We start from the raw sequence: 23405 nt of genomic DNA on the forward strand, positions 1-23405 counted from the left end.
GACAATCTACTACACACTAGGTTATCACTGTATGTAGGTAAATAGATTTTTAAATTAGAAACTTGTCCAACCAGGCTTCTGTTTTCACCTTGCAGCAGAATCTGTAATACTTTTCCTGATACAGTATTTATCTACAGTTATTCAAGATTTTAACACATAGTCCAACCATTACAAATAAATAACAAAACAGATGTCTGAATAGTCTGCATTATATAGCAGCATAAAATACTTTCACGATATGCAGAAAGTGAAAAGAATATTGAGAATGGTGCGTAGTGTAAAGCTATATGTTTTTATATTTTATTGAATTTTTTATTAACCACATTATCTTTTATAAAGTTGTGGTGGGTCTGGTTCCATCGGAAACACCGGGTACCAATGCATTGCAGGGCTTTCACCATCTCCACTCAGAAAGAGCTAATTATCATTTTAAATTAATTGAGCATAGTTTGTCACACATTTGGGTCTGTAAAGGTCCACAATTTAGACTGCATTTTTTAAACAAAAGTCCAAGGAACTGTCTGAGGATCTCTGTGATCAGATTATAAGCGTAGATCAGGACAAGGAAATACAATAACATCTAAAGTGTTGAACATTCCAGAACCACAGTGGTCTCAATAAGTTTGGCACAGCCTTGAACTTTTCTAAAGTTGGCCATTTGGCCAAATTGGGCATCCAAGCAAGAGGAAAGAGGTAAGAATGAGCTCAACAGCAATACATGTCCTGTGCAGAGATGAGAGAACCTCGTGGATGGAGAACCATCTCATGGATGCACCACATCCGTAAATCAAGCCTTTATGGGAGAGTGGCCACTGAGTAAAAGGTATCTGACAGAAAACATAGTCTCCTAAAGCAGCCTAGCCAAAGCCCTGACGCAAACCCTGTCAAACATCTGTGAAGACACCTGAAGATAACATTTCACATATGTTTGCTATCCAGTCTGATATAGCTTGAAAGCTTGATCTGCAGCCATAACTGGGGCAAAAGGGTCTGAATATCCTTGTAAATAAGATATTTCAAGTTTTGAATTTAAATTTAATAAAAAAAACAACTTGTAATAATTAGTAATTAATTCCATTTTATCAGCTCAACTTACCATGTACAAGCACTTTATAGTTCTGCAATTACTGACTAGTCCATCTGTTTCTCTGCATGCTTTGTTAGTCCCCTTTCATGCTGTTCTTCAATGGTCAGGAGTCTCCCAGGATCACCACAGAGCAGGTATTATTTAGGTGGTGAATGATTCTCAGCACTGCAGTAAGACTGACATGGTGGTGGTGTGTTAGTGTGTGTTGCGCTGGTATGAGTGGATCAGACACAGCAGCGCTGCTGGAGTTTTTAAACACCTTACTGGACTGAGAATAGTCCACCAACCAAAAATATCCAGCCAACAGCGCCCCGTGGGCAGCGTCCTGTGACCACTGATGAAGATCCAGAACATGACCAACTCAAACAGCAGCAATAGATGAGCGATCGTCTCTGACTTTACATCTACAAGGTGGACCAACTAGGTAGGAGTGTCTAATAGAGTGGACAGTAAGTGGACACGGTATTTAAAAACTCCATCAGCATTGCTGTGTCTGATCCACTCATACCAGCACAACACACATTAACACACCACCTCCATGTCATTGTCACAGCAGTGCTGAGAATGATCCACCACCTAATAATACCTGCTCTGTGGTGGTCCTGACCATTAAAAAACAGGGTGAAAGCAGGCTATAAAAGTATATAGAGAAACAGATGGACTACAGTAAATAATTGTAGAACTACAAAGTGCTTCTATATGGTATAATGTCAGTGCAGAAAATGAAGGATTGTGGAATCTAATGATGAATAGCCAATCTATTGTTGGGCCTTTCAATTTTACCAGAGGTGTTTACACTTTCGCATAGGACTGTGCACCACTAAAAACTCATCTTAGTAATTAATCAAATAAAAAGGAACATAGAAAAATACATTTATAAGTAGAATCTATACAGATTTATTGAGAATTTTTGTTAAAAAACTATTCTTCATGCATAAAACACCTTACTGTCTGAGAAACCAACCCAGAAATGTTCCACTTATTCCCTCTAACCTTCACAAAATATGGACAGTACATACTCCACTCAGATCTTACTGCAGGTCTTTTATCAGCTATTACATGCAAGAAACCTTTAATCAGCTATATTTACAAACATTTTTCAATAGTCCTCTTTTACACAAATTCAGTTCGTTGTGCAGCAAACATCTGCACATTCTGTATTGCTGTAAGAAGGAATAAAACACGGAGAGAAAAGTACAAAAAAAGTACACTTGGTACTCATTGTCCATTTTTTTACATGTACAGCTTGAGAGAAATTCTGTATTTTGTAAAACCCTTAAAAACTTAATGCCTTGTTTTAGAGGAGTCCAATGTTATATCTGAAAATATTTATAGTGTCACCCAGCAACAAGAATCCTGTTCTGTGTAAACAAGACCAGATGAAGACAGAAGTAGTTTTAGCATATAAAAAGTAATCCAGTTACATCCATGAATAAACACTGAGAGAGGAGGTCACAGGTCCTGCATCACTGACAGCTGGCACACGGCATATTCCAAGTGCTTTTTAAAGAGCTCGTAGGAAGACAGCAGAGGAAGGATCAGGTGGTTTGTTACTTTCTGGCTTTGAGGAAAGGCACAGGATGGTTCCAGGGGCATGAAGAATGATAACGAAGGGGCTGGGTTATAGCTGATGGCAGGTACCATGTCGGTGCCTGTTGCGAATATGAGTATGTCCTCTAGTGATGTTGCACATCGTCCGTCTGGGTTGGGGGAAAAGAAAAATTTGCCATGGTTTTTAAAAAGCAAGGACATTCTTTTAATGTCAAACAATGCATCTTATAATAGAGTAAATCACAATGTAAACCAGTTCTATAACAATGCTCATTACCTGCTATATCAGTAAAGTGAAACACCAATCTGCTTTAAATGCATTATGTACGCATTATTCTAGAGATGGACCGATCCGGGTTTTTGGCACCGATTCCGATCTCCTTTCAGAGACATCGGCCGATAGCCGATTCCGATCGGGGGGGTGGATTAGCAGTAAATAAACTTAAAAAGAGCCTCACAGTAAAGATAAACCGGAGCAGCGCGCGCGCGCGTGTGTGCCTTTAGAAGATACGCTTTGTTCACAGTATCGCTATAAGTGATTCATTGATTCATGAGTTGATTAGTTTTTATGTGAAGCGTAAGTTTCTCTTCTCAGTTATCTCTCCGTGTTTACTGTTATTAATTAAATGTCGTGGTTTTAAATAAACACCAACTACTACAGAACATTTTGTGTGACTCTTACATTAAAAAGCTTAATTAAACTGCTATTACTACAGATCTGTAACCGACCGTCAGACTCGTTCCGTCTAAGGAGCTAAAAGTTTTCTAAAAGTTCAGCAGATGATCCTGAACTAACGAATTTGGTAATGAATAAACTTTTGCCTCGGATTGGCTCTGTAACGTTTTCTGTTCTCATTTACATCACAAGTAAGAACCGCTTACGATTTATCAAAGTGAACCAGGAGTTTATATAACGTGCTGATAGAATCGACTCAGATGTGACCGGGTTGAATTATCTTTTTAAAGTAAATATTACAATCAGCAAAATTACATCGGAAGAGCTTTCACGATGGTTTCTGTACGATTGTTGATGAATGGTGATGTGATGGTTGGTGCTTCGTAGCTCAAAGTCTGGATCAATCCACTGAGCTGTTAACTTAACGTGATCTTTATCACACGATCGGATCGGCTACTTTTAGGAAATATCGCCGATCGCATATTTTGATTAAAAATCGGCCGATACCGATTCATAGCCGATCGATCGTCCCATCTCTACATTATTCACATGCATATTGCATCTCTTTTGTATGTTAGACTATTTTAAGATAGGTCTAGGAGTCCATGCCCAGCTAGCCTTGTAATTGTGGCCCACTTCCGGCGCAGCTCCTGTCAGCCGAGCCTGCCGCATCTGGTTCAGTGCCGGCAGCCCGTGTCGGCTCTGACTCTTTTTGAATGACTGCCCAGAATCGGGCCAAATACACTGGCCCAAATCCGGATGCCAGACCTCCGCCGACTCTCCCATAACTGGGCCGGAATAGTCCCCGAAACACTGCGATACTATTTATTTACCGTTTTCTTCTCCTTTCACATCCTCATAGATAAAATAGTAGATTTATACTACAGATTAACTACAGATTGTGCAGCAGAAAGTATTTTATTAAGATAATTGCAGCAAGTAGTATAATAATATTAATCAGACCAATTAGACCATAATAATAAATAAGACCAATTACAAAAGTGAACAATATATAATATATATATATGTATAAACAATATAAAGAAGTACAGTTTGTTTGTTTGTTTGTTTGTTTATTAGGATTTTAGGGCCAGTGATAGCTCAGTGGTTAAGGTACTGGGCTAGTAAACAGAAGGTTGCCGGTTCAAGCCCCACCACCACCAAGTTGCCACTGTTGGGTCCCTGAGCAAGGCCCTTAACCCTCAATTGCTCATCGTGTAAGTCGCTTTGGATAAAAGCGTCTGCTAAATGCTGAAAATGTAAATGTAAAACCTCATGTTTTACACTTTGATTACATTCATGACAGGAACGGTAGTTACTCATTACACAAGATTTATCAGTTCACAAGGTTATATCGAACTCAGTCATGGACAATTTAGTGTCTCCAATTCACCTCACTTGCATGTCTTTGGACTGTCTTACGCGGACATGGGGAAAACATGCAAACTCCACACAGAAAGGACCCAGACCGCCCCAACTGGGGATCGAACCCAGAACCTTTTTGCTGGATCTTGTGACCTTGGCTGATGATCTACACCGGCTGTTAGATGCTGCAGAGTAGTGTTCTTAGTTTTCACTCATGTATGAGAGGTGAATAAGCAAATGTGGCTCAGTGATGGTAGTGGACACTTGAATATCTATAACAATCTTTGGGTTATAAAATTATATACGATCAGCCATAACATCAAAACCACCTCCTTGTATGTATACTCTTTTTCTATCAGCTCCACCAACCATATAGTTTACTAACCATTTACTGACTTTCCCTATGGGATTAATAAAGTTATCTATCTATAGGTGCACTTTGTTGCTCTACAGTTCCACTGTCGTCCATCAGTTCCTCTGCATATTTTGTTAGCCCCCTTTTACCTTATTCTTCAATGGTCAGGACCTCCACAGGACCACCACACAGTAGGTATTATTTAGGTGGTGGATCATTCTCAGCACTGCAGTGACACTGACATGGTCGTGGTGTGTTAGTGTGTGTTGTGCTGGTATGAGTGGATCAGACACAGCATCGCTGCTGGAGTTTTCAAATACCATGTCCACTCACTGTCCACTTTTAAAATATACACACCTGCTTTGTTGGTCCACCTTGTGGATGTAGTCAGAGATGGGAGGTTGTCTGTTGCTTATTATTGTATTACTATTGTTGTTGTTGTTTATTGTAGCTTTTAAGTAAACGTTATCCACAGTATTCAATGAGCTTCAATTATTTAGCAGCTGTTGTCTAATGCTAGAAACTGTTAGCCTTTTAGCTAACGTTACCTGAAGTGTTTCAGTTCAGACTACCAGTTAACCTGAAACTCACTAGATAACATTACCATAAACAGTTTCCATTTCCAAATTGCTCTCTATCTTAATCCAAATCTCATTAATAGACTTTCTGCTTACTTTTTGCTTAGTAAAAAGTTGTTAAGATTAAACGTTTATTTACCTCACACAAACGAACGATTACTCCTCTTTTTTTAACGGCTCGCGTCGCACTGTTGTTATGGTGACGCTGTTCCGCCGGCGCTGAATCAGAGACTGGACGCTGGGCCACAGCCGGACAACCAGCGTCGGCGCGCACGCGTTTCTACGAGCACCAGCCAAACCCAGCTGTGGTAACAACTGGGCCGGATCTGGCTACATTGATTCTGGCCGATTCTGACACTCGGCCGACTGTGCCGATAGAAAAGTGGGAACTGGGCCAGATGATTGTGCTAGCTGGGTGATCACAAATCATCTGGAAAAAACAACAAACCTTCACATTCCTGTAGGTACTGCTTCCAATCATTCAGGGTTGCACACTCTTTTGCCTTTTGTTTCTCTTTGTTGGAGAAACAAACAGTAAAGAGTGAAAACACAGAGTCGGCCGTCATCTTTTCCACTGGGCAGCAAAACACTGGGCAGAAGATCTCTGGAGATGCTTGAACTTGATCAAACACACCTAATGTCCTGAGACCCTCACAAAATCTAAAATTAACAAAATTAATAGCAGTTAATGATATTACAAATAATCAAGAATTTAAAATGTGTAGCATTTCGCTACACATATGCCAGCTTAAGTCTTTGGACTAGCAGTTTTTGATGAGTCATTAGGCTTTACTGACGTGACAAAACAGCAAGATTAGCAAAAACATCATAAGCAGAACCAGTTCAACATCATAAATGTAGATTTGTCTTGCAAACAGTTCACTACAATTGCTAATTAAACAAGCTAATCACAAACTGACATGTCGATAAATTAAAGCTCATCAAAATAAGATGTACCTTTATACTAGAGTATAATGCAAAATATCCACATCAGCTTAGTAAAAAAAAAAAAAAAAAAAAAAAAAAAAAAAAAAAAAAATTGTTTGGGTTGAATTGGGTTGGAAGCTAAACACAGATTACTACATTTAATCTAATTTTCAGTTGTAGTAAATGTTAGCCATGTTATCACAGAACAATTAAATATAACCCAACATATTACTGTTTACCCCTAGATTCTGTCTAGTCTCTTAATACTGTTATTGCTGGCTAAGCATGGTTAATGTTTAAAGTATTAAAATTATCTTGGTGCAGAACTGTAATTAGCTAAGATCTGAATCAGCTCATTTAGGTTCTAAACATGCACTCAGCAGATTTGTTTAAAAAACTGCTGATCAGTATGATTTTATGATAAAAATACAGTGAGCAAAAATTTTTGTTGCTAACTAAACAGGTGAATTTTAAAAGCCACTATGGTCCATTAAAGAACAAAAACTATTACAAATAAATAAGTGATGCTGGAAGTACTAAAAACCTAAACATGCTAGTGTACAGTATATATGATGATTAAAAATGTCACATATACAAATAATATAGTAACCAAATCATAATAACAAAGCAATAAAGTTATGTGCCTCTTGTTCTGGTGTCTTTTTGGGGACTTAACTGGGCCATAAAAAAGACAGTTAGGTCTTGGGGTCAGTACTATACACCGACGAGGCATAACATTATGACCATTGACAGGTGAAGTGACTAACACTGATTATCTCTTCATCATGGCACAGGTTAGTGGGTGGGATATAATAGGCAGCAAGTGAACATTTTATCCTCAAAGTTGATATTAGAAGCAGGAAAACTGGGCAAGCGTAAGGATTTGAGCGAGTTTCACAAGGGCCAAATTGTGATGGCTAGACGACAGGGTCAGAGCATCTCCAAAACTGCAGCTCTTGTGGGGTGTTCCTGGTCTGCAGTGATCAGTATCTATCAAAAGTGGTCCAAGGAAGGAACATTGGTAAACTGGCGACAGGGTCATGGGCGGTCAAGGCTTATTGATGCACTTGGGGAGCGAAGGCTGGCCCGTTTGGTCCGATCTAACAGACGAGCTACTGTAGCTCAAAATGCTGAAGAAGTTAATGCTGGTTCTGATAGAAAGGTGTCAGAAAACACAGTGCATTAGAGTTTGTTGCATGTGGGGCTGCATAGCCGCATAATGTTATGCCTGTTCGGTGTATACCTACAGTGTATCACAAAAGTGAGTACACCACTCACATTTCTGCAAATATTTCATTATATCTTTTCATGGGACAACACTATAGACATGAAACTTGGATATAACTTAGAGTAGTCAGTGTACAGCTTGTATAGCAGTGTAGATTTACTGTCTTCTGAAAATAACTCAACACACAGCCATTAATGTCTAAATAGCTGGCAACATAAGTGAGTACACCCCACAGTGAACATGTCCAAATTGTGCCCAAATGTGTCGTTGTCCCTCCCTGGTGTCATGTGTCAAGGTCCCAGGTGTAAATGGGGAGCAGGGCTGTTAAATTTGGTGTTTTGGGTACAATTCTCTCATACTGGCCACTGGATATTCAACATGGCACCTCATGGCAAAGAACTCTCTGAGGATGTGAGAAATAGAATTGTTGCTCTCCACAAAGATGGCCTGGGCTATAAGAAGATTGCTCACACCCTGAAACTGAGCTACAGCATGGTGGCCAAGGTCATACAGCGGTTTTCCAGGACAGGTTCCACTCGGAACAGGCTTCGCCAGGGTCGACCAAAGAAGTTGAGTCCACGTGTTCGGCGTCATATCCAGAGGTTGGCTTTAAAAAATAGACACATGAGTGCTGCCAGCATTGCTGCAGAGGTTGAAGACGTGGGAGGTCAGCCTGTCAGTGCTCAGACCATACGCCGCACACTGCATCAACTCGGTCTGCATGGTCGTCATCCCAGAAGGAAGCTGACGCACAAGAAAGCCCGCAAACAGTTTGCTGAAGACAAGCAGTCCAAGAACATGGATTACTGGAATGCCCTGTGGTCTGACGAGACCAAGATAAACTCGTTTGGCTCAGATGGTGTCCAGCATGTGTGGCGGCGCCCTGGTGAGAAGTACCAAGACAACTGTATCTTGCCTACAGTCAAGCATGGTGGTGGTAGCATCATGGTCTTGGGCTGCATGAGTGTTGCTGGCACTGGGGAGCTGCAGTTCATTGAGGGAAACATGAATTCCAACATGTACTGTGACATTCTGAAACAGAGCATGATCCCCTCCCTTCGAAAACTTTTCCAACAGGATAACGACCCCAAACACAACCTCCAAGATGACAACTGCCTTGCTGAGGAAGCTGAAGGTAAAGGTGATGGACTAAACCCAATTGAGCACCTGTGGCGCATCCTCAAGTGGAAGGTGGAGGAGTTCAAGGTGTCTAACATCCACCAGCTCCGTGATGTCATCATGGAGGAGTGGAAGAGGATTCCAGTAGCAACCTGTGCAGCTCTGGTGAATTCCATGCCCAGGAGGGTTAAGGCAGTGCTGGATAATAATGGTGGTCACACAAAATATTGACACTTTGGGCACAATTTGGACATGTTCACTGTGGGGTGTACTCACTTATGTTGCCAGCCATTTAGACATTAATGGCTGTGTGTTGAGTTATTTTCAGAAGACAGTAAATCTACACTGCTATACAAGTTGTACACTGACTACTCTAAGTTATATCCAAGTTTCATGTCTATAGTGTTGTCCCATGAAAAGATATAATAAAATATTCGCAGAAATGTGAGGGGTGTACTCACTTTTGTGATACACTGTACATAACCAGTAGTTGTTCACCCTACAGTTTGACAGTTGTTACCAGAACATTAATAGCACTGTTTTCTATGGTCAGATGAGACCAAAATAGAGCTTTTTGGCAAACAAAAAAAACACAAGAGATGGGTTTGGATAGGATGCACAGGTAGGTCTCTACTGTGAAGCGCAGTGGTGGTGGATCTATGATGATGTGATGCTGTTTTCATCTAAAGGCTCTTGACAAATGTTTGGACAGACAGCATTATGAAGTCCAAGTACTAATTAAATGTAGGACAACCTTTCATCCCGACCACACTCATTTTACAAGGTTTCTGGTGTGAATGCAGCTTGATAGTGTTCTTTAAAATGAAACTTGACTGTCAAATAAACTCATTTGTAATATATTATTCCACTGATGTGGAATGTTCACATGCTAATATACTGTTTACAATGTTTACTTATTCATTTTGAGCAACCAACCTTTGAAGCGGCAGCTGCATTCGTACGATGAGGTAAAAATTAAGAATGTCGTCCAACAGTAACGTTTTATCTGTCAGTTTGGTGACCCGCCGCCAACAACCTGCTACTTGCAAATATTCTGATGCAGCATGCATCGCTCTCTTCAGCTCCTTCAGTGTGCCAGACTGTGCTATCTGAAACAGATTAGTCAAAACTGATGAGTGCATGATAGGATTAAATAAAAAACAGTCATTAATAGCTTAGCTATCAGCATTCCAAAAATTACACAAACATAGAGTGGCTTACTAGTCTGATCTTGTCTGTTAAAACAATATCACCCAGGTCTTCCACAGTGAACCTGTAGTCTGTTGGGTAACGGAACAGGCTGTAGTAGAGTGCAGGAGAGAAAAAGCACACAGGAGGACCTCCATGCACCAGAGACAGAGCAAGCAGACTGCCAGCTTCAAAATACAGATCGTCCCGCAAATCTGCACACAAAAGACTGGCATTAATAAAGCCACCCTGTTGTTTCGGGTCATTCTTTATCCCCTCAGATATTGTGGCTGTAGGCTTTTATATCAACTAGGTAAGAGCTACATGTGATCATTTGAAAACCAAGTCCAGCTGATTCATCAAGGGAAATCTGGTGTAGCTTGTGTCTGGATGGTTCCCTTTCTATAATATTGTGTACCAGATAAGTCCTAATCAGTGTACCTGTTTGGACACCTGGTCAAGAGCACTGCCTAGAATTCAAACTCTTGAGCTCTAGATTCCAGCAGTGGACTAGCGCATTAGACTGAGTGCCTAACTGCTAATAAAGAAGCACTAGTGACCTCAAAGAAAGGTATTTATGTGACTGAACTTCTTTGAATCAAAAGAAACAGATATTTCGTTTTTACTTTTTTACAAAACATTATGTAAATGCTGAAGTCCTAGACCAGTTTGGCAGCACGGTGGCTCAGAGGATAGCACTGTCGCCTCACAGCAAGAAGGTCCCCAGGTGGGGCGGTCCGGGTCCTTTCTGTGTGGAGTTCCGGTTTCCTCTCACAGTCCAAAGACATGCAAGTGAGGTGAATTGGAGACACTAAATTGTCCATGACTGTGTTATAATCTTGTAAACTGATGAACCTTGTGTAATGAGTAACTACTGTTGCTATCATGAATGTAACCAAAAGTGTAAAACATGACGTTAAAATCCTAATAAACAAACAAACCTAGAACCTATATTGGCATTAACAGCAGATGTCCAAATTGTACAGTGCAGTGAAACCCAGTGTTTGGACATTACTTAAACCTAACCTCTCAAATTATGAGAAATACTGATTAATTGGAAAAGACAGATATGCTTGGAGGAGTTGAAGGTAAAGAAGAAAGAGGACAGCAAGCAAAAAGATGGATGGATGGATACAATTAGAGGAGCAATAAATGAGCCATTAGGAGACCTGAAGACTCAAACAGAAGACAGAATATTTTGGAGGACTTTGTCATTAAAAATCATGCTAAAGTCAAGGAGTTTAAAAAATATCATCTATAAATAGCAAATGTTTATGTTTATTAGGATTTTAACGTCAGGAACGGTAGTTACTCAATACACAAGGTTCATCAGTTCACAAGGTTATTTTGAACACATTCATGGACAATTTTGTATCTTCAATTCACCTCACTTGCATGTCTTTAAAGTGCGGGAGGAAACCCACGCAGACACAGGGTGAACATGCAAACTTCTCACAGAAAGGACCCGGACCGCCCCACCTGGGGATCAAACCCAGGATCTTCTTGCTGTGAGGCAACAGTGCTAGCCACTGAGCCACAGTGCCGATAAATAGCAAATAATGCATGCTGTTAACATACTGTATAGACCCATAATCCTACCATGTGCATTGAGAGCCAGGTTTTTAACCCCATCAGGTCCTTCAAAGATACTGGACTTTTGTAATTCCTGCAGGAGAACACTGAGAAATCGACGCTGGTCTCCAACCCTCTGGCTGGTGTTGAGTCTGCTGAAGCTCACAGAGAGCGAGTGACAGTGGTTAAAGTCACTCTGCCGCAGAGCCTGAAGTGCAGCTTCGACCACCTCGTCATTTTTCACCAGTATTGATGTGACCTGCTGTTCTGATATCTGAGCGGCAAGACCCCGTAAGATCTCAGGGGCACTTGTTTCCATACGGCATCTGGTAAGAACCAACAAATCTGCATCAGTAAACCAATAATCTGTTAACACTGACTGTGAGGATAAAAGCTTTAGGCCAAACATGGAAAGACACCTTTTAGAGATGAGTGATGAGTGAATGTCGGTAAGACATCTTTTAAACAGTCTTTTTTTCTCCTGCCTCTCTGCTAGTGGTGATCGAACATGGTTTGGCAGCTGGGACACTATAACAAGCCCAAGACTGACTGTTAACCACAAATAAGTTCAATTCAGTTTCAGAACTGAGGATTCAGTTAGAGAAATGTTCATACGATTACAACAAATCTTTTTTATGAATCAAATCAAATATGCAGTGCATTGATGGCAGTTTGGCTGAACATACCTGTTCCTTCAACAGCACTTTTGCAGTCAGCACAACTCCAGTTGGTTTCATAAAGCTTGAGGGAAGAACATTTTCGGTGGGTTCCGCTGGAGCCACAGAACTTGCACCGAACAATTTCGAAAATCCTGTTAAACCATAGAAATCATTGTTGCATTAGACTCTTTTGAATCAGAAAATACATTTACCTTATTTAATTAGCAAGCTACAATGTCAACTGTGAATTTTCCTGCTGTGGGACTAATAAAGGATTATTTTATCTCTTATCTTAACTCTACTTAAATCAGGATTATATCAGAACAGGGATTATCCACATTAAAATGCCGGTGTAAATGCTTAATTCAAAATGCTTCTAAAATATGTCTGAGTTTGGTAGGTTTCGGCAAGTGTGAAATCAGTTCTGGAGTCCAGGTGTGGTCTCAGGTACTGATCCCTGCCCGTCATTTAATAACGAACCCTTCCTTTTACGTACCCTGATTTTGCACTGTAACTGCGACCTTTATCACAGGAACATTTAACAGCATCACAATGCTCATACACCTGCAGCAGGTCCCCAAAGGCATTTTCCTCCAGCTCCCATGATGCATCTCTAAAGAATGAAAAAAGTCCTCAGTAAAAAGTAAAGCCAAGTAGACATACATACTTGCTGTATAAAAGGAATATCAAGAAAAAAAGCTGTCTTATTTAAGATTATCAAGTCACCAACATGTACAGTGTATCACAAAAGTGAGTACACCCCTCACATTTCTGCAAATATTTCATTATATCTTTTCATGGGACGACACTATAGAAATAAAACTTGGATATAACTTAGAGTAGTCAGTGTACAGCTTGTATAGCAGTGTAGATTTACTGTCTTCTGAAAATAACTCAACACACAGCCATTAATGTCTAAATAGCTGGCAACATAAGTGAGTACACCCCACAGTGAACATGTCCAAATTGTGCCCAAATGTGTCGTTGTCCCTCCCTGGTGTCATGTGTCAAGGTCCCAGGTGTAAACGGGGAGCAGGGCTGTTAAATTTGGTGTTTTGGGTACAATTCTCTCATACTGGCCACTGGATATTCAACATGGCACCTCATGGCAAAGAACTCTCTGAGAATGTGAGAAATAGAATTGTTGCTCTCCACAAAGATGGCCTGGGCTATAAGAAGATTGCTAACACCCTGAAACTGAGCTACAGCATGGTGGCCAAGGTCATACAGCGGTTTTCCAAGACAGGTTCCACTCGGAACAGGCTTCGCCAGGGTCGACCAAAGAAGTTGAGTCCACGTGTTCGGCGTCATATCCAGAGGTTGGCTTTAAAAAATAGACACATGAGTGCTGCCAGCATTGCTGCAGAGGTTGAAGACGTGGGAGGTCAGCCCGTCAGTGCTCAGACCATACGCCACACACTGCATCAACTCGGTCTGCATGGTCGTCATCCCAGAAGGAAGCTGACGCACAAGAAAGCCCGCAAACAGTTTGCTGAAGACAAGCAGTCCAAGAACATGGATTACTGGAATGCCCTGTGGTCTGACGAGACCAAGATAAACTCGTTTGGCTCAGATGGTGTCCAGCATGTGTGGCGGCGCCCTGGTGAGAAGTACCAAGACAACTGTATCTTGCCTACAGTCAAGCATGGTGGTGGTAGCATCATGGTCTTGGGCTGCATGAGTGTTGCTGGCACTGGGGAGCTGCAGTTCATTGAGGGAAACATGAATTCCAACATGTACTGTGACATTCTGAAACAGAGCATGATCCCCTCCCTTCGAAAACTGGGCCTCATGGCACTTTTCCAACAGGATAACGACCCCAAACACAACCTCCAAGATGACAACTGCCTTGCTGAGGAAGCTGAAGGTAAAGGTGATGGACTAAACCCAATTGAGCACCTGTGGCGCATCCTCAAGTGGAAGGTGGAGGAGTTCAAGGTGTCTAACATCCACCAGCTCCGTGATGTCATCATGGAGGAGTGGAAGAGGATTCCAGTAGCAACCTGTGCAGCTCTGGTGAATTCCATGCCCAGGAGGGTTAAGGCAGTGCTGGATAATAATGGTGGTCACACAAAATATTGACACTTTGGGCACAATTTGGACATGTTCACTGTGGGGTGTACTCACTTATGTTGCCAGCCATTTAGACATTAATGGCTGTGTGTTGAGTTATTTTCAGAAGACAGTAAATCTACACTGCTATACAAGTTGAACACTGACTACTCTAAGTTATATCCAAGTTTTATTTCTATAGTGTTGTCCCATGAAAAGATATAATAAAATATTTGCAGAAATGTGAGGGGTGTACTCACTTTTGTGATACACTGTAAATGTATTACAAAATAAACTATGCTTATTATTTTATCACTGCATTTACACAAATGAATTATTAAAACCAGTAATATATAAAATGATTTATTATTTTTCAGATATTTAGCTTACAGGTGAAATTGTCTAACAGAGCAAATTTCTATCTGTCTAAACAAAATATGTCCATGACTACTTTTGGAAACTTTCCAGGTAATTTAGCTATAACCTTTGTATTTCAGAGCTGTTATAAAGACTGACCTGAGTTAAGTGCTAGAGGTTTGATGTTACAGTAATAAGTGTCACATCAACAACTAATGGGAACACTGATGGAACATATTACTTTGGATAAAAGTATTGCTCAATGCCATATGTAAGAAAGACAGTGGTTCCCAAACCAGATGGGCTAACAGACAAAATCATGGTGTTCTAGGTGACAATTAGCATGCCATAGAGACCAACTAACTTATAAGGGGGGAGTAGTGGAGTTAAAATTGGATCACTGGCCAAAGAAGAACCCCTGGTTCAAACAGTCATGTGGCATAATCTTTTTTCCTCTAAAACCAGACTATATTTCATTTGTATTTTTAAATTTAATGTTGGCCTCAATAATTAGTCTACTTAAACTCTACATCAATTGATTTGTGCATTCATTTTAAATAACTGATGCTGATTTTTCATGCCATCTCTAATAAATGTATTGTTTTTAAATAAACACTATACCTTTCTGGTATGTGTATTCCCATTCTGAGCATTTCTTGCTGGAAGTGGTCCTTGTTGTTGCATAATGTACATCTGAAGAAAAACAGGGCTGCACTGTGTGCTTGGTGCTGCAGAGAAAAAAGTTTTTTTTTAACTATGAGAAGTTCCTAATAGTCTATTAATACAAATGCAAATCAGTTTAACTTAGTTGTAGCAATACCTGAACACAATCCCTGTGAAACCAGCTTCCATGGCATGCAGGGCATTTGAGCACAGAGTAGGAAAGAACAGGCTCAATTGCCTCCAAGCAGATTGAACAGGAAAGAGGCAGAGAAGGGATAGAAGAGCAGCTCTGAGTGGGCCGATGCTTTTTACAAAAAGACCTGATGATAAGAACCAATATTAAAATACAGAGTAATGTGTGTATCATTATATAACTGATCAGCTAGTCATTATACTAATCTGCTTATTTAATTACAAAATAGAAGTAATCAGCACCAAAACTGTAAAAAGCAGAATCATAGTTAAGCCACACAAATGCCACTGAAAGCATTATACAGGTATAGTTAGATAATTTCTGGAATATTGTCATGCTGAGATAAAGGGCACAAAAGTCAGTCTGATCTTTGAAATATATAAAACATGGGAAATATTTATATATTTTTTGCCATTTTCAGTGACCACTAGTTTACTAGCAACTTTGTCCTATTACAAAATTTCTAAAATTGGCATATTTTACATTATTTAAATGTAACCAGGCCAAAACAGAAATGCATTTTTAAAAACTACATTGTCCCTGCTGTGTAAGTGCAGCCATAGCCAAATATACTTACGGAAACAAGTCAGTAAACTGATAGATAAACCCAAGTTCTATTCCACAAGGCAGGTGAACCACCTGTCTGCAGCGTTTGATAGAACATCCAACTGAGGCACCCACTTTTTTACAGCTCATACACTTCTGATGAACAAAAGGAAGAAACAGTAATGTTGTATCCATAAAAAAGAGAAACAAATACAGATATACAAAATACAATCATAGATCTGACTTATTCCTTTTCAAGCTCAAGTTAATTATGGCTAATCAACAAGGTGGTGCTGCATTTATTTAAGTAACAATACAATTTCTGAGGATATTGCAGTTGGGGGAAGTTTTATAATACTGCATCATCTGCATTTTTTACTTAATGTATTGCATAATGAAAACAGTGGTATACCAAAATGTTATATAGAAACTTAATTTGACATAATGATCTGAAGAACAAATGTAGGATTTGCATTATTGTTAATTAGGTTTTTGTTTAAAATATTTAGATGTGTTCAATAATTATTGGTAACTGATGTACTATTAAGGAAAAGTTATGAAACAGTAAGTTGTTTTTTAATAGGACATTGACTAGATGACGTTTGAACAATCAAAGCTACAAAAAAACATTGAGACGTGTGGCTACAGTTTTGTTTTCTCCCCAACATGTTACACTGAGAATATATTATCACCCAGTTACAATTCTAACACCTATTATAAAAGTTAACTGCTAACATGTCATAACCCTGATCGGTTAAAAGATACAAATTGACTTACCAGTCTGGAGGATCTGCGGATCTCATTTTTTATGTCATCAACCAAAAAGCCATGAACACCTTCATTTTCCTTTCCTCTCTGAAATATTCCACTGGACATCAGCTGCAGGATGAGAGTTGTTTAAATTTACAAAGGTGCATGCATGTTTATACTCAAAGTGAATAAAATCCTAGCTGGTTAGGTAACATCTAAAGATTCGTTACCATTTAAATATTTGAGTGTCAAAAGAATAAAAGTATGAAAGTTATAATCAATATTATTAATAATATGAATATATAAAAAGACATTTTATACAATGTGTGTTGTTTCTGGCTGCACCTAATTTCTGAACCCTAGGACCAGAGCTGCCCACCCCGCTCTCCCTTTTAGTTGCTGCTGTAATTATTAGGGGCGCCGGAGTCTCATGCTACTCTCTGCAGAACTGACATTTAACTCATAACAATTTCACATTTTAACTACATTTTCTGTTGTTTTACCCCGAGGTGGTTCTGACGAAAACCTGTTTACCCACCCAAGGTGGAATCCTGCAAGTCAAGACTGCTGTGCCAACAACGCTGCTCCTGCTACATACGACGGAAACCGGCGTGTTTGGACCAAAAACTCACTACAAGCTTTATCACAGACTGAACTGAATAATGAAGAACTCCAAACTATCCTCCAGGCCACCCAAGGAGAATGGGGGTCCCAGTCTGGTTCCTCTCATGGTTTTTTCCTGTATTTTTGCTTTGCCACTGTCGCTCTCGGCTTGCTCAACAGGGGTTTTTGGTCTGTTGGTCCTGGATGCTGTAAAGTTGCTTTGAGACAATGTCCATTGTAAAAAGCACTATACAAATAAATTTGACTTGACAAACATACAAATAAATTTGACTTGACTTGATATTCATGAAATGTGCTGGCTGACTTGAAATTATGATTAAACAAACAAGCAGCTGTCATCGTTAAAGGCACCTATTTAAAGGGCTTAATTTACACAAGCATACAGTGAGTCTGTGTGGTATGCTATACAATATAGAAAGCAAATATGTTGATAGAGTACATATCCCACAACACTGTTCTCGGGGTATTTTTGAACAATATGCTTTGTTTACAAGGTTGTTACACTCGGTAACCCAAATGTCTAATTAAAACAAAATGTTCCAACAAAATAAATGTAACACCTGAGCACATTTTGTTTTATTATTCCATTATATGATTGAGTTTGCTTTATTTTCTTTCTTATAACAAATAGGTGTTATTTAAGTTAGGAGTTTATGGGTTTAAAGTTAAATGTAGTTTATCTAGGTGTTTACATTCTGTCACTGACAACACATTCATATTTATCTGCAAGATTAAGTAAGTTTTACTTACCAGACAGAAATAGTGCACAGTGAGATTATGTTTCTCTATTGTGATCTTTTCTCCATATATATTTGGACAGTCGTCATATCTCTTACACAGAGCACAAACTACAGAAACACAAAATGAACATTAAAGCCTGATCGAACTGATACAGAACTGTAATAGCTACAGGGTTTCTTTAACCGTGTATATATATAAATAAATAAATAAAACTCACTTTGGTTGGTTGTGTCCTGCTGGATTAGAAATTCTTCACTCTTCTTTGCCTTTGACTTCATTGTCAGATTATTACTATGCTGTACTACCCTGTGTAACTGCAACACCGCTCGCTTTGATTTCTTAAATATCGTTAATATAACCAAATCGTTTCGCGTTTCTCTTTAATAAACAACACACAAATAAGCACTGTGTCACATTTCTCTGTCTAACGAACAATACTCTCGGTGTAATGTTCCAAAACCCGCTGCTACACTATCACCGATCCTCATTGTCTGAATCTGCATCACACACGCAGAATTGTTTACATTAAACGAAAACGAACCGCTAAGCTACACTGTCTACAAAATCCATTAACACAACGATCACATTAACATGTAACTAATTAAATGTCCTACTCACATAATCAAAACCGAATCTAATTCAAGTGTAAAATATTGTACCGATGCAGAACACCACCACACAACATTCAAAAATGCCCCCGTACACCAAACCCCGCCCACTGCTGCATCTGATTGGTTAGATTCAAACTCAAACATTTAAACTGGAGGATACGGTAACGTGATACAAACACGGCAACTTCCGCTTTTTCTCTAGAGGTTAGCTGTTACAACTCGGCAACAAATAACATCTTTTCTTCCGTCCAAAACACTCACAAAATACATAGCAGTGTTATTCCTATATACTAGAGTTAAATCCTTTAATATTTTATAATTGTTTACTTTAAAATTAATTTAGGAGTAGCTGGATATTTTGCTAAAACTTCCACATCACAATTATTTAACCCCTTCATAATATGTCTGATCCTACTGCTAGTCTAGGGTTGCCAACTTTCAGAACTGGAAATAAGGAACACTTTGGGTTGGCGGAAGGCATAGGGTAGGGGGTAGGCACCTATAAAAAATATAACGGTCTTACACCGTCACAGGAACATTAACAAAATGTTTTATTTAGGCTATTTAACATATATTAATTTCATTCTTTATCATAATAAATCAGAACCATATTTTAGGAAAAACAACATGCAAAAAAATTTTTTCTCAATAGTGCAAACAATATTTTTACATAATGAATATTTACACTGCAGCCCCGGTTCTGGACTGCGTTGCTTAGGGGGGGGGGCCCATAGCACCGGCCCTGCTTGTGTTACTTTAGTTTCGCCCTAAGCTGGATTCTAACCTAGGATGGAAAAATGTGCGTGATGCATTCTGCCCACTGCGCTACTCAAACAACGGAGTAATAAACAGGTTGTTATGCTGATATGCCTGCACACACACGGCGTTACTAAGACTAAAAGTGAATACTACTTAAAATAATAACCAAACACTTTCTAATTCCCATGGTAGCAGCAGTCCTTCTGTTTCATACATATCGGCCTGTCTCAGTCTAATCTGCAGCATTTCTCTCCCATTGATAAAAATACGGAACAAAGCGCGTCCTGTATCAGTTCAATACGGAACGCGACGTTTAGTTTCCAAATAAGAAACGATTCCGTATTTTACGGGACGGTTGGCAACCCTATGCTGACAAAGTTGGGTTATATGATTAAACCATTAAGAAATCAACACAGCCTTAATTTGCTTCAGCTGTGATATGTTAAAGTCTATAAACACTACCCAGAAGGTGTGTTGCAACCATGATGACAAATAAGGAGCCATCACACAAGCTGAGAATTGCAATGGGTATAAGAACATTGTCTCATACGTTCTAAACTTATGGCTTAGCAGCAAACCTGCCTGGTAGTGGGGGAAAGCACACACTTTCATCCACAGGCCTTATCAATCTCATCAAACAACAAAGAAAAAACCTTGCTTCACTGCAAAGGACTTACAGGAGGACCTGATGAAAACTGGAACAGTGGCAACACTAAAGGACGTAACAGCCAGACTTCACAGTGTATGCCACTCTTGACCAGGAAGCATAGGAAGACTAAGAATGCCTAAGAAATTTGGATAGGCCTGCAGAGTTCTGGGACACAGTTCTATAGATTGAAAAATCAATACTGGAACTGTTTGGCCATATGGATCAGTGTTTTTTTTCCATATGAAACAAAACTATCCCCATGGTCAAGCCTGGAATGTAGGAATGTTTTTTTTCTGGTAATTCATATCAACAAATTTTTGTTAGGGAATCAGTCGTTGCAAAACAAAGCCATCAAGCCTTAATGAGTTGGAAGCTTCTGCTTGAGAAGAATGGGTAAAGATTTCACAAGAGGTATTGGAAGCTTGTTAGCACTTACCAAAACTGCTTATTAGAGGTTATCAAGGCAAAATTATGTTTCACAAGTACCGAAGCTGGGGGTTACATAATAATGGACATTGACATTTAAGGAAACTAGATGTTTTTCATTTCAACTCAATATTGTGAAGTAACTGTAAGTTACTTGTATTTATAAATATGCAATATATATTTTCTCTTTCTGATTTTTTTATATTTTTATGCATTGGTATTTAAATAAATGCCTTAAAGAAGACATTCTTTACCAACATTCATGAATTTTTTAAATATACTGTACACTCATTCCTATTTTAATTCCTGCAACAAATTCCAAAATGATAAAAAAACACCAGTTTTAAATTCCACAGGTAAATGGATGAATAAGTGATAAGTGTACTGCATAAGTAAATAGTCCAGTTTACAAATGTGCTGTTGTAAAGAATTTAGGAATTTTACAATTTACAAGGCATGACATTTTTAAAAGTGACCTTTATTTTCTCAGATGACACTGCATTAAAAGCCAACGCTTCTTTAATGTATAAATATTTCCTTACATGATATGTGAATATTTGAAAAACCCATGTTAGTTCAGTTTGTCACTGCAGCTGCAAATACTCCTCAAAGTGGACATTATATATGTATTAAAAACTTCCAGAGAGAAGAAAGTCCTGAGTTTGATTCCCAGGTGGAGCAGTCTGGGTCCTTTTTTATGTGGAGTTTGCATGTTCTCCCAGTGCCTGTGTGGCTTTCCTCTGGGTACTCTGAATTCGTCCCACAGTCTGGTGAATTGTAGATACTAAATTTGCCCTGAGTGCAAATGTGTGTGTGTCTGTCTGCCCTGTGATAGACTGGCGACCTGTCTAGTGTGTTTCCTACCTTTCTCCCAGACCCACTTCTGGCTTTTTAATTTTGTGCTGGCAAGGTTGGTCTACTCTTAATCCCAGCAAACGCAATGTTTTGTATTTCCATAAATAATTTGAAAGGAGGACTTGCAAGATCACAGCTCACATTTACTGAACACATTGCTCAAGTCAATCTCAGGTAAGCATAAATTTAGAGCTGAAATTAACTAAGTGCACCGTGCCAGGAGGCAATGCAATACCTGGTCGATGCGTGGAGCGGACAGAGCAAGCCCCTCTTCTCGCTCCCAGGCCTAAAAATCCATTTAATATATGGTCCTCGGGTAGAGGATGTATCAGATATTAAACTGATAAGAACAGATACTACTTTGGAAAAATCCAAAACAGGAGTTTTATTATACAGTACAGACATCACTTATATTATCTTATATTGCCATTGCCCAACATTTGGACAGAATTATGGACAATTCAGTATATCTGAATTCATTTTAATATATTCCAATATTTTATGTTGTTTGTTTGTGCAGACCAGTTGTGCAGACCAAATTTCAAAATAAACTGGTCTATGTATGTAACAGACTCTCCTGCCATATAGAGGATGGATTGAAGTATCATGCCCACTTGCCATGTCTTTATGGGCCTGCAGGGAGCATGGAAGTGCAGATGACTAGCAGTGCCGGTTCCTTTAATCTGCATTCTCAGTGCCTCATTAAGCTCTAATTTCCTGCAGCCTGCACAGACCTTTAAATACCAGCTTCGATGGCCAGCTTAACACTGTTTCATTGCCTCACTACCCTTTTTTTCATTTCTCATGAGGCTGATACGATGGGCTTGTCCCTGACTAGCTCTTTGGTTGGGTTTTTGTAATCTTTTTTTTTTCTCTTGAGAATGTACCTTTTACTCTTTGAAGTTGATGATGAGCAAAGTGCCCTGGATGCAAGTTGCCTCTAGCAGGGTCATGGTGGCATTCCTGTGAGGTTCTGAGTGTATGGTTTGCCTTTTCACTTATTTAGTTGCTGCTAGTTTTACTGAGTTTGCTCACCTGAGAGCTAAAGTTGTCACTTGCTGGTGGATTGAGTAGTTGGCATTGGTGGCCACTATGTTGTCATTCTGTCTCCTTCATCTATACTTCTGTTTTTCAATGAGTCCATATTGATTATGCCCCTGTGGGGGGAGTATTTGACCACGTGTGTTTTCTGATGTTCTCTGCGGCAGCTAATGCTTATGTCCCTCCCTGGATTTTGGTTTGGTTCTCTTTTGCTTTAGGTATTTTTGTTTGACCACTTATTATTATAGTTATTATTTATTTATTTTTTCATGGATTTTAGCCACAGTCTTGTTCTAATTTGTTCTTGTTATACTCTGTGACTTGGTTTAATCTTATAATTTACAGGTTCAGTGTTTACCAGACACCTCTTGTGCAGACACTCTCTGCCGTTTTATTTATGTAGTTCATTTAAACTCACTAAATGATGCATGCAAACAAATGCAGGCGAGGTTAATTACAAAGGGAGATGATTTATTTTTATCAACCCCATGTTTGGTTTTGGAATGTGATGGTCGCCAAGCTCATGTTGGGGTGTCTGTATACTATAGCCATAAAATGTAATTTTATGTAGTACACAATAGCCGTCTGATCTGCTTGACATTTAATTCTAGTTACTTGTTGGCATTCTTTAGCAGTTATTGTGAATTCCTGCAAATCTACATTATTTTAATTATCATTTAATTAACAGTAACAAATTAATAAAATGCAGTTACAATATTTAAAGAGTAATCCACTCTAATAAAAAAGCAAGAACATTCAGCAGGCTGCCTGTTAGTCATTATGTGAAAGCATTTTCATTGACTCGGCCACTATTAATAAATCAGTCAGTATTG

The 23405-nt window shown here is 39.2% G+C and overlaps 1 protein-coding gene and 1 non-coding gene across 3 annotated transcripts; both read right to left on the minus strand.

Moving 5' to 3' along the window:
- Nucleotides 1-1968: 1968 nt before the first annotated feature.
- Nucleotides 1969-18771, minus strand: g2e3 (G2/M-phase specific E3 ubiquitin protein ligase). Of its 2 annotated transcripts, none has more exons than XM_063007277.1 (14): nucleotides 18449-18771; nucleotides 18241-18338; nucleotides 16894-16995; nucleotides 16148-16272; nucleotides 15535-15697; nucleotides 15336-15442; nucleotides 12802-12918; nucleotides 12333-12457; nucleotides 12066-12174; nucleotides 11674-11972; nucleotides 10108-10289; nucleotides 9823-9995; nucleotides 6061-6272; nucleotides 1969-2787 (listed from the first exon to the last, which is right to left on the minus strand). In XM_063007277.1, exons 1-14 carry the CDS (start codon nucleotides 18507-18509, stop codon nucleotides 2540-2542), a joined length of 2121 nt encoding a protein of 706 aa, XP_062863347.1. In that variant the 5' UTR covers nucleotides 18510-18771; the 3' UTR covers nucleotides 1969-2539. The 2 variants fall into 2 exon arrangements, with proteins under 2 accessions (XP_062863347.1, XP_062863346.1); XM_063007276.1 differs by having other exon boundaries at nucleotides 12066-12195.
- A 2961-nt stretch (nucleotides 18772-21732) lies between these two features.
- On the minus strand, nucleotides 21733-21920 carry LOC134325864 (U2 spliceosomal RNA). Its single transcript, XR_010014379.1, has one exon. It is a non-coding gene; the product is annotated as a U2 spliceosomal RNA (small nuclear RNA).
- Nucleotides 21921-23405: the final 1485 nt, after the last annotated feature.

Source organism: Trichomycterus rosablanca, chromosome 13 (genome assembly GCF_030014385.1).
Source record: "Trichomycterus rosablanca isolate fTriRos1 chromosome 13, fTriRos1.hap1, whole genome shotgun sequence".
In the NCBI taxonomy this organism is placed as follows: Eukaryota; Metazoa; Chordata; class Actinopteri; order Siluriformes; family Trichomycteridae; genus Trichomycterus; species Trichomycterus rosablanca.

Bases quoted from the DNA above. Each gene is read 5' to 3' on its own strand.
- g2e3 (XM_063007276.1), bottom strand. From the start codon at position 18,509: ATGAAGTCAAAGGCAAAGAAGAGTGAAGAATTTCTAATCCAGCAGGAC. The intron at 16,273-16,893 runs GTAAGTCAATTT...TTTGTTCATCAG, and splicing joins TCCGCAGATCCTCCAGACTG to AAGTGTATGAGCTGTAAAAA. The intron at 15,698-16,147 runs GTAAGTATATTT...TCTTATCATCAG, and splicing joins CAGTTTACTGACTTGTTTCC to GTCTTTTTGTAAAAAGCATC.